This window comes from Podarcis cretensis (genome assembly GCF_951804945.1).
Source record: "Podarcis cretensis genome assembly, chromosome: 13".
NCBI classification, from domain to species: domain Eukaryota; kingdom Metazoa; phylum Chordata; class Lepidosauria; order Squamata; family Lacertidae; genus Podarcis; species Podarcis cretensis.
Window position 1 is genome coordinate 12454659 of NC_137182.1, and position 12741 is coordinate 12467399.

The window sequence follows — 12741 nt, forward strand, 5'->3', positions numbered from 1 at the left end:
CACACCATATACAGTGGTGCCTCGCAAGATGAAATTAATCCGTTCCGTGAGGCTCTTTGTATAGCGGTTTTTTCGTCTTGCGAAGCAAGCCCATTGACAGCTTAGCGGATTAGCGCTATTAGTGGTTTAACGGCTTTTAGCGGATCAGCTGATAAGCGGCTTAGGGCTTAGGAAAGGGGGGGGGGGGGAGGGAAAAAAACCCCGCAGGAAGTCGCAAGACATTTTTGTCTTGCAAAGCAAGCCCATAGGGAAATTCGTTTTGCGAAGCACCTCCAAAATGGAAAACCCTTTCGTTTAGCGGGTTTTCCGTCTTGTGAGGCGTTCGTCTTGCGGGGCACCACTGTATTTAAAGCACAGGATTCCACCCAAAATCCTGAAAAGTGTAGTTCGTTATGGGAATTATAGTTCTGTGAGGGCTTGAGCTACAGTTCCCATGATTCTCTTTTTTTGGGGGGGGAGCCATGTGTTTTAAATGTGTGTGTGCAGCCTCTGTATTTGAGATTCAGAACTGATCAGGTGACATCCTCGGGTGTGGTTTTGCCTCTTGCCACACAGCAAAGCACTCTCAGGCTGTGCTTTTCTGGGTAAATAACAGCCGTAGTTGCAAAGGTTGGTGATTTCCCCCTGCTGCCCCTTGCAGATCAGCCTGACAACCCCAGCGAAGAAAACTGTGGGGTGATACGGACAGAGTCGTCAGGGGAATGGCAGAACCGTGACTGCAGCATGGCGCTGCCTTACATCTGCAAGAAGAAACCCAATGCCACTTCTAATATATACTTCTTACGTGAGTAATATGCAGACAGCGATTGGTTTGACGTATATATATCATGATCTGAAAGCCACCTATCTCATGCCTGCCTTTCTGCAACCCCAATAACTATTGGCCGAGCTGTTCTGATGTCACGGAATGTCCGTGAAACATGTGCTGACTGTTTGGAGTAGAAGTGAGTGTCGGTAACGGAATGCTGCAAAGAGCGCAGCTTTTGTGAGACAAGTGAAAGGGCAGTTTAACCGCGGTCTTTTTTTTTCCTGGCTGGAGCTGAACAGGAAGAGTAGACCTAGGGGAAAGCTTGACTATAAAGCAGAGAGTAGGCAGAAGAAGCTTTCAGGCAGTGCTTTGGAGAAAAAGACAAAAGCCAAAGGGGAAAATGAAGGAGGGAGACCTGGTGGAAAACATCTTGCTGGATTTAGGGGCAGAAATACATGGAGTTGGTTGGAAGGAAGTAGGCAAGCAATGTCGGTTTGTAGGAAAAGTGCCAGGTAGTCCTAGAGGGTCTAAGTGAGGAGGGAGGGGAATTTTACACTTTCATATGCATTGGCTGCAGGGTCCGTAGTTTGAAGGATTTTATTAGCTCTCTGTCAGATGGAGCCTTTTGGATTCATTATTAATAATAATAATAATAATAATAATAATAATAATTTATTATTTGTACCCCGCCCATCTGGCTGGGTTTCCCCAGCCACTCTGGGCGGCTTCCATAGAAACCAAAAATACACTAAAATATCACAGATTAAAAACTTCCCTGAACAGGGCTGCCTTAAGATGTCTTCTGAATGTCAGGTAGTTATTTATCGCTTTGACATCTGATGGGAGGGAGTTCCACAGGGCGGGCGCCACTACCGAGAAGGCCCTCTGCCTGGTTCCCTGTAGCTTTGCTTCTTGCAGTGAGGGAACCACCAGAAGGCCCTCGGCGCTGGACCTCAGCGTCCGGGCAGAACGATGGGGGTGGAGACGCTCCTTCAGGTATACTGGGCCGAGGCCGTTTAGGGCTTTAAAGGTAAACACCAGCACTTTGAATTGTGCTCGGAAACGTACTGGGATATATTTATTTACTTTATACGATTTCTGACCTGGCCCACCCTGTAAGGCCCCATACAATCAAAACTAAATAAAAGAAGGGAAAGGGTTTACAGTCATACCTTGGAAGTCAAACGGAATCCGTTCCAGAAGTCCGTTCGACTTCCAAAACGTTCGGAAACCAAAGCACGACTTCTGATTGGCTGCCGGAAGCTCCTGCAGCCAACCGGAAGCCCCGTCGGATGTTCGGCTTCCAAAGATAGTTCGCAAACCGGAACAGTCACTTCCGGGTTTGTGGCGTTTGGAAGCCAAAATGTTTGAGAACTAAGCTGTTCGAAAACCAAGTTACGACTGTGCATGCAATGATAAAAAACAAATAAAATAGTTCCAATCAAAACTGGAACTGAGCCCTTCAAAAAAAACCCCATCCCATTAATTGACAGAGGCCAGAGTTAAAGAGGTGCGTCTTTTCAGCACACGACAGAACCTAGACAATGAAGATGCTTGCTAGTTTGTTCGTGGAGGGCATGTGAAATTTCTGCTTTCCGGGTTGCGGATCTTGGGTGTGTGCTCCTAATTAAAATATCACTCCCACAACTTTCCCCGGATACTGCTTACTCAAAGCTTTGCTTTTCCTAATTGCAGTGGAGTCTGATGTGAAGGTTGACTGTGACCCGAGCTGGCAGCCTTTCCAGACCAACTGCTACCGCTTGATCAGTGAAAAGAAGAGTTGGCCAGATGCCAAAAAAACCTGCTTGCGGAGCGAAGGGGATCTGGTCAGCATCCACACCCTCAACGAACTGGAGTTTGTTACCAAGCAAATCAAGCAAGGTAAGCAATGCTGTGTCACATGTGCTCTGTGTGTGTGTGTGTGTGTGTTTGCTTGTGTGTATGTGGATTATCCCATAAAGAAGGCCGATCGCCGAAGAATTGATGCTTTTGAATTATGGTGCTGGAGGAGACTCTTGAGAGTCCCATGGACTGCAAGAAGATCAAACCTATCCATTCTTAGGGAAATCAGTCCTGAGTGCTCACTGGAAGGACAGATCCTAAAGCTGAGGCTCCAAGACTTTGGCCACCTCATGAGAAGAGAAGACTCCCTGGAAAAGACCCTGATGTTGGGAAAGGTGGAGGGCGCAAGGAGAAGGGGACGACAGAGGATGAGATGGTTGGACAGTGTTCTCGAAGCTACCAGCATGAGTTTGACCAAACTGCGGGAGGCAGTGGAAGACAGGAGTGCCTGGCGTGCTCTGGTCCAGGGGGTCACGAAGAGTCGGACACAACTAAACGACTAAACAACAACAATAACAACAACATGTGGATTATCTCTGATTTAACTTTTTTTTTACGAGAGCAAAAGTTTAGTTGAATATCGAGCAGTGACTGCTGTAGAACCAGAGTTGCTCCTTTTATATCTGCACACACTTCCAAAATGAATCAAGCCTAGGATCAGCTGATTCTCTCCAGGAGAAGCTGGCTGTGCAGAATGCTGATTGGCTGGCTCTTGTGACAATCACAAAGCTGCCTCCCTCCCATCTCGCCATCCAGATTTTTTTGGGACAATCTTGAAGCTATTCACCTTGAGCACAGGGTGTTAAAAAGGGAGTCTTTTAGAAAATCTGGATTTTTTTTTTTTAAGCACTGAATAAATGTTTAATGGATAAACATGCCGTGGGGTCTGGAAAAATCATTTTGAAATGTCACAGTTTGGAGGAGCAAAATCTGCAGTGGATCGAGGAGAGTGAAGGTCACGGGGAGGAGCTACAGCAGGGAAATGCTCCATTACTTCTGTAGGGAGCTATGTCTGCCTCTTCCCCAAGTTTGTAGTCCTCATGAGGATCAAGTGTTTTGCTAAATGCTCACAAACTGGAGGGAACTGGTTGGGCAAAGCAGGCGTGGGTGCATTGTGTGGGGCAGTCACTGGCAGATGAAGAGGATTTTTTCTTCTTCATTTAGTAGAAATCCCCCCTTTCCCTGCTTGTTTTGGCAGATGTCGAAGAACTCTGGATTGGTCTGAACGATCTCAAGCGGCAGATGAGCTTTGAGTGGTCAGACGGTACGCCAGTGCAGTTCACATTCTGGCACCCCTTTGAGCCCAACAATTTCCGAGACAGCCTAGAGGACTGCGTGACGATCTGGGGACCGGTATGTGTAAGAGCCGGAAGTGTAGCCTTATTAGACTTTACCTATTGGTGGGCTCTGTGTTGCTCCCGGACAGGAGGAAGGAAGTCAAATGACACTGAGGGTTGGTTCAGAGAAAGAGTTCTTTATTTCTGCTCTCTGGAGCAACAGAAAGGCACTTGCGTGGTCAGTCCACAGCAAGTCCAAAGAAATGAGAAATTTCATGCAGTATATATATCCTACAGGCACCCTCTCCCCCCTTCCCCAGGAATCCAGCCACGTCAGCTTGTACACACAGGTTGACATCACAGATGTTCCTGCTCTGGTACTCTTAACCATAAAAGGGTTTTCCTTCCTGTACCTGACCATAAAAGGGTATTGCTGTTCCTATACTCTATCTTGGAGCAAGAGGTCACCAACTCTAAGAACACACTCTGGCGCTGTTCCTGGACTAGGTCTGTGCGTCAGAGTGTGGTCAGGATGTAAGATAAGACCCAGATGCATCATCCCTACTCCACTGGAACATCCATTGCTGTGACTGATAAAGGAGAGAGCTGTTTATACAGCTGTATTCTTGTTATGCATTTGCTCAACAGCTCAAGTTAATGCATTTTAGAAATGCTCCCTTGGAGAAAGAAGAAAAGCGGGTTTTTGGGCCCCGTTTCAAACTGACTGCACAGAAACCCATTCCTTCAGAAGGATACCCATCACGAGAAGGGGACATAGCTCTGAGCATACAGGATAGAACCCTCTTCGTATCTGTCATGCAACACTTAGAAATGCAAGCTTTCATTAATTAAAGATTGCAATTGATTGGCGAAACTTGTATTTGTAAATATGGCTCCTGGGCAAACCTGAGCTGACAGTTAGCAAAGTTGTTGGAATTCAGAGCCTTAAAGAACAGGCAGTTTTGCGGGCCGTCCTGCAACTGGGTCAGATCCCTCATCCTTTCAGTAGATTGGATGGAAAAAGAAACTTAGTGATGACTCCCCTTTCCCACTTGGCCACAAAGCAAGTGTGTAATGCAAATTGTTTTTCTTCTAACAGTAAGAGCCTGTGGACAACTAAATTGGGTAGTAGTGTCCAGGTGAAATCCCAGTCAAGTGAGAATCTCGGGCCCAGAGGCTTAATTTGGCCCCAGGCTCCTCTCTGGCCCTCAGGACTATCCTCAGGCCACCACCCCCTCTTCCCAGGCCACAGCCCTTAGTGGTCCTGGAATTAACTCTGAGCATGCTCCTTGGTGGAGGATGGAGAGGGATGGATGAATGTGAAGAAACTAGTCTACAGTACTGTGCAAAGGTAAAATTCACATATGTTGTGCTGCCCGTGTTCCTTTCTGGGTAACCACCTAGCCATTGCACATGGTCCAGAAGGGAATATGGCTCTCGGGTCGAATAATAATAATAATAATTTAATATCCTAATAATTCGTATCCTACAGTAATGATAAGTAAAGGTAAGGTACGCAGGTGGTCTAAACCACTGAGCCTCTTGAGCTTGCCGATTGGAAGGTTGGCGGTTCGAATCCCTGTGACGGGGTGAGCTCCCATTGCTCTGTCCGAGCTCCTGCCAACCTAGCAGTTCGAAAGCACGTCAAAGTGCAAGTAGATAAATAGGTACCACTCCAGTGGGAACGTAAACAACATTTCTATGCGCTCTGGTTTCCATCACAGTGTCCTGTTGGCCAGAAGCGGTTTAGTCCTGCTGGCCACATGACCCGGAAAGCTGTCTGTGGACAAACGCTGGTTCCTTTGGCCTGAAAGCAAGATGAGCACCACACCACAACCCCATAGTCACCTTTGACAGAACTTAACCATCCAGGGATCCTTTACATTTTTTTTTATTTCTTTTTTGCAGTAATGGTAATCATGAACATATGTTTATATGTTTATTTTCTTACAGAGTCCCCACCCCCCACCCCGTACCTGGGAATAACTTTTGCTGCAATTCTGATTACCGTATTTTTCACTCTATAGGACGCACTTTTTCACCTCAAAAAATGAAGGGGAAATGTGTGTGCGTCTTATGGGGCGAATGCAGGTGCGCACCGACCCCTCTCGCTCTCCAGGCTTCAGGAAGCTATCCGCAAGCCTGGGGAGCCCGCGGGAGTTACCGCCGGGCTCCCACGGCTTGCAGAGAGCTGCCTGCACCCCGAAGCCTGTGCGCGTTGAGCAGTTGCGCCCGCGCTTCAGGTAGCTCTGCGCAAGCCGCAGGAGCCCTCCCACGGGAGCCCTCCCAAAGCTTGCGCAGAGCTGCCTCTATCCCGAAGCTTGGGCGCGCTGAGCAGTCGCGCCCGGGCTTCGGGTAGCTCTCCGCAAGCCGTGGGAGGGCTCCCACAGCTTGCGGAGAGCAGCCTGTTCTGGGGGCTGGGGTCGGGGGAAGCTCAGGCTTCCCCCGCCCCAGCCCTGTGCCTAGGGGGGACATAATTTTTTTCCCCTTTATTTCCCCCCCAAAAAACTCGATGTGCCCTATGGGCTGGTGCGCCCTATGGGGCGAAAAATACGGTAAGTAAAACAAGGGTAGGGAATGAATCTCAGGACTGATCAGTGGAAAGTGAGGATGTGTAGGAGAAAATTAGATTGAAATGGAGGAGCAGGCAAGATGGTGTCGCTGCAGAAGGGCACAGAGACAAATAGTCTGGTTTTAGGGGGTGGAGGTGGGGGAAATCAAAGGCTTCTAACCTATGCAGAATTCTTCCGACAAGGCAAGGCTGGGGAAGCTTTCTCCCTCCAGATGTTGTTGGATTCCAACTCCCATCAGCCCTATCCAGCGTGATCAGTGGTCAAGCATGATTGTAATTGTAGTTTAGCAGTATCCAGAAGGCCGCAGGTTCTCCTCCCTGCAATAAAGGACTGTATTGGTTCTCAGGTTTTTGTGTGTGTGTTTTTTAAATAGAATAAAATTTCATCAGTGCATCCTTCAATTGACTTACCGTATTTTTCGCTCCATAGGACGCACTTTTTCCCCTCCAAAAATGAAGGGGAAATGTGTGTGCGTCCTATGGTGCGAATGCAGGCTTTCGCTGAAGCCTGGAGAGCGAGAGGCATCGGTGCGCACCGACCCCTCTCGCTCTCCAGGCTTCAGGAAGCTATCCGCAAGCCTTGCAAGCCCGGCGGGAGTTCCCGCGAGCTCACGAGGCTTGCGGGCAGCAGCCTGCAGCCCCAGCGAGTGTCCACAAGCCTTGCGCGCCTGGCGGGAGGTTCCGCCGAGCGCGCGAGGCTTGGGGCGGCAGCCTGTTGCCCGAAGCACAGGGAGACCTTCGGAGGGCTCCCCGTGCTTCGGGCAAGTGTCTGCAAGCCTTGCGCGCCCGGCAGGAGGTCCCGCCAGGCGCGGGAGGCTTGGGGCGGCAGCCTGTTGCCCAAAGCACAGGGAGCCCTCCGGAGGGCTCCCCGTACTTGGGCGAGTGTCTGCAAGGCTTGCGCGCCCGGAGGGAGGTCCCGCTGGGCGCGCAAGGCTTGGGGCGGCAGAAGGGTCTCCTTCTGTTCCTTCTCCAGGTTCGCTGAAGGGCGATGCCCCTTCTCCCTCTCTGCGCAGCACCTCTCCTGTGAAGGAGGGGCGCTGGGCAGAGAGAGAGAAAGCGCAGTGCTCCTTTAGCGTCGCGTCTGTCCTGGCTTCTGCTTTAGCCCTGCGCAGCCTCTTTGGGCAGGGGGAGCCTTCATCCCGCTGCCCTGAAGAGGCTTGGCGCGGTTACCCCAGAAGCCAGAACAGCCACACGGTATCCCAGAAGCCAGATCCCTCTTGCTGTTCTGGCTTCTGGGGTTCAGAATAATTTTTTCTTGTTTTCCGCCTCCCAAAACTAGGTGCGCCCTATCGTCTGGTGCGCCCTATGGTGCGAAAAATGCGGTATTTCTTTCCTGTGCTCATTTTAGGAGCTCTCCTTTGCTGGACCAATGTGAGATTAGGGCAGAACAAACTGCAAGTAATTGTAGTGCTCCGAAAAGAACATGTGGGTGGTGCCCCCATAGCTGCATAATAATTTAAATAATTTGAGTCCCGCAAGATCCGAAGGGCACTAGGTTGGAGAAAGGACGGACTGGGCATACACTGTAGGGTGGAAGGCTTACCGTATTTTTTGCTCTGTAAGGCGCACCAGACCACAAGACGCACCTAGTTTATGGAGAAGGAAAACAAGACAAAAAAATATTCTGAATCTCAGAAGCCAGAACAGCAAGAAGGATTGCTGCGCAGTGAAAGCAGCAATCCCTCTTGCTGTTCTGGCTTCTGTGATAGCTGTGCAGCCTGCATTCGCTCCATAAGACGCACATTTCCCCTTACTTTTTAGGAGGGAAAAAGTGAGTCTTATAGAGCAAAAAATACGGTACATTTTTGGGTCACATGTTTTGAAGCTTCTGCCTACTGTGGGGAATTCTTTTCCTTGAGCTGGGACTTCTCTGCCTCTCTCTGTCCAGGAGGGGAGGTGGAACGATAGCCCTTGCAACCTGACGTTGCCTTCCGTGTGCAAGAAGCGTGGCCGCGTGAGCCAGGGGAGAGAAGAAGAGGACCACGGCTGCAGAAAGGTAAAGAGAGCAATGGCGGCATTGCATGCAAAGGGAACAGGGCCGAAGGCCGCAGGAAGGGGAGAAGGGGAGGCTGGGAGTTGCGGTCCAAAGGCTGCCTCTTGCGGAACAGGCCTTTAGAGGTAGACATATGAGCACTTCTGGAGAGGAGAAGGATGAGGCCCAAGGCCTGTCCTGCCCGAGGCAGGTGAGGTTTCTGACTCATGAGCGACTAACGAGGAGAAGTCTCTGTGTTTTCAAATGCTGCTTTGGAAATAATAATAATAATAATAATAATAATAATAATAATAATAATAATAAATTTTATTTGTATCCCGCTCTCCCCAGCCAAAGCCAGGCTCAGAGCAGTTAACATCATATAAATAAGACAATATGCATAATACAATATACAATATGCAAACAAAATAACATTCAACATTCATTAAAACAATATAGAATAATATTAAATATCAGCATTTCAAAATTAAACAGAAATCCACTCAACAGTTACAATAAGTAATTTCTAAACACTCATTTGGAGCAGAGCAGTGAACAAATAAGTAACCAGAAGTTCATAAACTCTAAACTAAAAGCAAGATGCGTGTCCTGTGCTCTGTTTAAACTAAGCTGTTGCCCTTTGAGAAAGACATTGTACCAGCTGCATGTTGTCTATCCAGATATGTACTTTCCAGATAGACTTCCTTTTTCCGGTGCACCTCAGCTGTCCAAGTTACATCTCCTTTCCAGCTGGCCAGGGCCGGAATTTGCTTGCCTTTCTCCCTCTGCAACAACAGCGCAAGCTGGGAAGGGGGACATGGAACGTTTCTGTATTAACTGCTTTTACCTAAGGGAATTCTGGCATTGTCAAGGGCCCTGTGGCACCAGCTGGGACAGGGCAGGAATGTTTGTCTGTGTCAGGGCGGGGTCCCAAGGTGTGAGTGGTGGGGGGGTATGGAACTCAAGCTGCGACTTAGTCCTGCTATGGGTCACAGAAGGGGAGGCAGAGCTGGCAAGGCTAGTTCAAGGAGGGGTCCGGTTGCCATCCGTGTCGTGAAAACTGACACAGCTCCACACTCCGGTGTGCACACTTTTAAGCCCAGCCTTCCTGTTTGTGACGAGTGCCTTGCAATTGATGGGCTGCACCCTACTCTTTAAAAGTAGAGGTATTTTGTTATGCCAAGCCATGTATCATGCTTCAAACTGCGCATCCTATACTTTGAGCTGAAGAAGAAGAAGAGTATGGATATCCCGCTTTATCACTACCCTAGGGTAGTCCCTAAGGAGTCTCAAAGGGACGCAGGTGGCGCTGTGGGTTAAATCACAGAGCCTAGGACTTGCCGATCAGAAGGTCAGCAGTTCGAATCCCTGTGACGGGGTGAGCTCCTGTTGCTCGGTCCCTGCTCCTGCCAACCTAGCAGTTCGAAAGCACGTCAAAGTGCAAGTAGATAAATAGGTACCGCTCTGGGGGGAAGGTAAATGGCATTTCCGTGCGCTGCTCTGGTTCGCCAGAAGCAGCTTAGTCATGCTGGCCACATGACCCGGAAGCTGTACGCCGGCTCCCTTGGCCAATAAAGCCAGATGAGCGCTGCAACCCCAGAGTCGGTCATGACTGGACCTACTGGTCAGGGGTCCCTTTACCTTTACCTTAAGGAGTCTCAAAGCGGCTCACAATCTCCTTTCCCTTCCTCCCCCACATCAAACACTCTGTGTGGTGAGTGAGGCGGAGAGACTTCAGAGAAGTGTGACTAGCCCAAGGTCACCCAGCAGCTGCATGTGGAGGAGCGGGGAAGCGAACCTGGTTCACCATATTACGAGTCCACTGCTCTTAACCACTACACCACAAGACCGTGTGCAGATTTTAGCGATAAAGCTTTCGGACTTTCCCCCAGCTGAGAGTCCCCAAGGCTTTCGTCCGAAGGCGGGAGCCGCAAGGAGAGACACGAGAAATCTGTAAGATTCCTTAGAATACTGTTTTTGAATTGAATTGATGTTTGGGTGTGGAGGAGGATAACAGAGAGGAGAAGTGGCTCAAGTTTACGAGCATTGGTCAAGTTTGTTTATATGCTTGTTTAAATGCTCCCTTTTAAGTAAACCCACTGTTTAGCTCTGAGGGATGAGGGTAAAAGATTGGCCTGCTAAAAGTTGAACCCAACTTCATATAAACATTAAATGGCAACCTTTGCCTTTGGACAGCTGGTCCCTTGACTTAGATATGGCCAGGAAGTAAAGCCGCATCATTCCTCAAAAGTTGTGGTGGGAGCTCTGAATTGCTCTCTAGGATCAGGATGCATTGGAGTTGTCTGCACCTTTGAAAACCACCATGTCACTATTTGCAATAGACACTGGGCTGGTTTCTGGGTCTTCTAGCAGATGCTTCTAAAGTTTCCCTTGTAGATGCTTCCTTCGTTTTTGGTCCTCTGGCTTTTGCTTGGTTCTTTTCCATTGTGTTTGCTACCTTCCCGTTTAAGGAAAGCTTTGTGTGCCTTTTTAAGAGTCCTTATGGTGCCCCCCAGATGTGGTTGTGCCAGCTGGAGCTGATGGAAGTTGTAATCCAGCAACATTGGGTGCTTTAGTTGCGATTCCTGCATTAATTTATTTTTAATCTTTGTTGGAAGCCGCCCAGAGTAGCTGGGGAGACCCAGCCAGATGGGCGGGGTACAAATAATAAATTGTTATTATTGTTATTATTGTTGTAAGGGGTTGGACTAGATGACTCCTAAGGGGTCCCTTGTAACTCTGAAGAATCTAACATCTGGAGGACACCAGGTTGGCAAAGGTTGATAAATACCAGCCAAAGGTGGTTCTTTGAAAGGAGAGTCATCTGGGACTGCTTTGAGTAGCCCAGCTGCCATGTGGGCCATGCCAGGTGTGTGTGTGTGCATGCGCCTCAGTCTCAGCATTGCTTGGACTCCATGAAGAAGAAAACCCCATGTCTTGCTTCCTGGTTCGCAGTGCCTCTCTCCCCTCCCGACCCAAATCCTTCTCCCTCCTCCAAAACACATTTTTTTTCCAGCTCTCAAGCCTCGGGACAAGGAACTATTCTTGAATAATAATACTTCTTCTAAGTCACGAACATAGCTGAGTCTGTACACAAGTGCTTTTCGGCCCTTTGCCTAGATCTGCAAAGCTACAGAAGCAGCAAAAAGTCATGTGCCCACATGAGAGCCCAGATGTGAGGCATGGATTACTGGGGTTCTGGGTGCCGTGTTCCCATGCCCTGCAGACTTGTATGCGCCTTGTGTTTTATGAATATATTTAGCCTCTTGAACCCCAAAGGAAAAGGAGCTGGCTGTAGAAAAAAAACATTCACCAAATACAAAGAGGGACAGCTGCTTAGACAGAGATGCTTCGCGACTTTGTTTTTCTGCCACTCACCAAGCAGAATTCCCTTCTTCTCAAGCAGTTTTATTACGAAGCGTGAAATGTTCTCCTTGACGATAAAGAGTTTCCTTGAAATGTGTCTGCAACCGTAGCTGTCAGTGCAGTCATCTTTTCCGTTCCCCTTCATTGTTTCTGCTGCATGCTGAAGGTGTGCCCCTCTTTCCTCTGCCTTCTGACACCTTACGTCGATATAGATATATTTAGGAGGCACCCTGTTCCTTTGATTTGCATTTGCTTCAGACCTATTTTCATGTTGCATTTTAAACCAGTGCTTCTCCAGCTACCTGATGTGGTGGATTGGCAAGCCCTGCTCCATTGCGCCAAGGGTCCGCATTTGGTCCCTGAGCCATCCCACCCAACCTGGGCTGCGGTCAGCCAGCGGCTCATGGACTGGCACCCGTCCGCAGGCCAACACTTCTGATTAGCGCTTTTTAAAATTGCTGGGACCTTGTGGTGAAGACCAGGCAATAAACTTGAGTAAAACAAGTACTCAAGTAGGTTAACCTTATTCCCATTTTACAGATTTGGGAAAACGAGCCTGAAAGTGATTGATTCCCCGAAGGCCAGTTCTGGACCAACCAGAGATATGACAAGAGTAAAAAAAGAAAAAACGCAAGCCACTGGATAATAATTTATTACTTATACCCCGCCCATCTGGCTGGGTTTCCCCAGCCACTCCGGGCGGCTTCCAACAAGAGATTAAAAATACATGAAAACATCAGTCATTAAAAACTTCCCTAAACAGGGCTGCCTTCAAATGTCTTCTGAACATCAGATAGTTGTTTATCTCTTTGACATCTGATGGGAGGGCGTTCCACAGGGCAGGCACCACTACCAAGAAGGCCTTCTGCCTGGTTCCCTGTAACCTCACTTCTCGCAGGGAGGGAACCGCCAGAAGGCCCTCAGAGCTAGACCTCAGTGTTTGGGCAGAAGGATGGGGGTGGAG

General features: G+C 48.8%; 1 protein-coding gene across 1 annotated transcript in view; it reads left to right on the forward strand.

The window, feature by feature from the left end:
- Positions 1-12741, forward strand: part of MRC2 (mannose receptor C-type 2) — an 81541-nt gene that overhangs the window by 27962 nt on the left and 40838 nt on the right. The window contains exons 6-9 of the mRNA XM_079949263.1: positions 641-784; positions 2444-2629; positions 3789-3943; positions 8328-8435. Of these exons, the coding sequence (XP_079805389.1) occupies positions 641-784; positions 2444-2629; positions 3789-3943; positions 8328-8435 (593 nt within the window). The remainder of the gene's footprint in view (positions 1-640; positions 785-2443; positions 2630-3788; positions 3944-8327; positions 8436-12741) is intronic.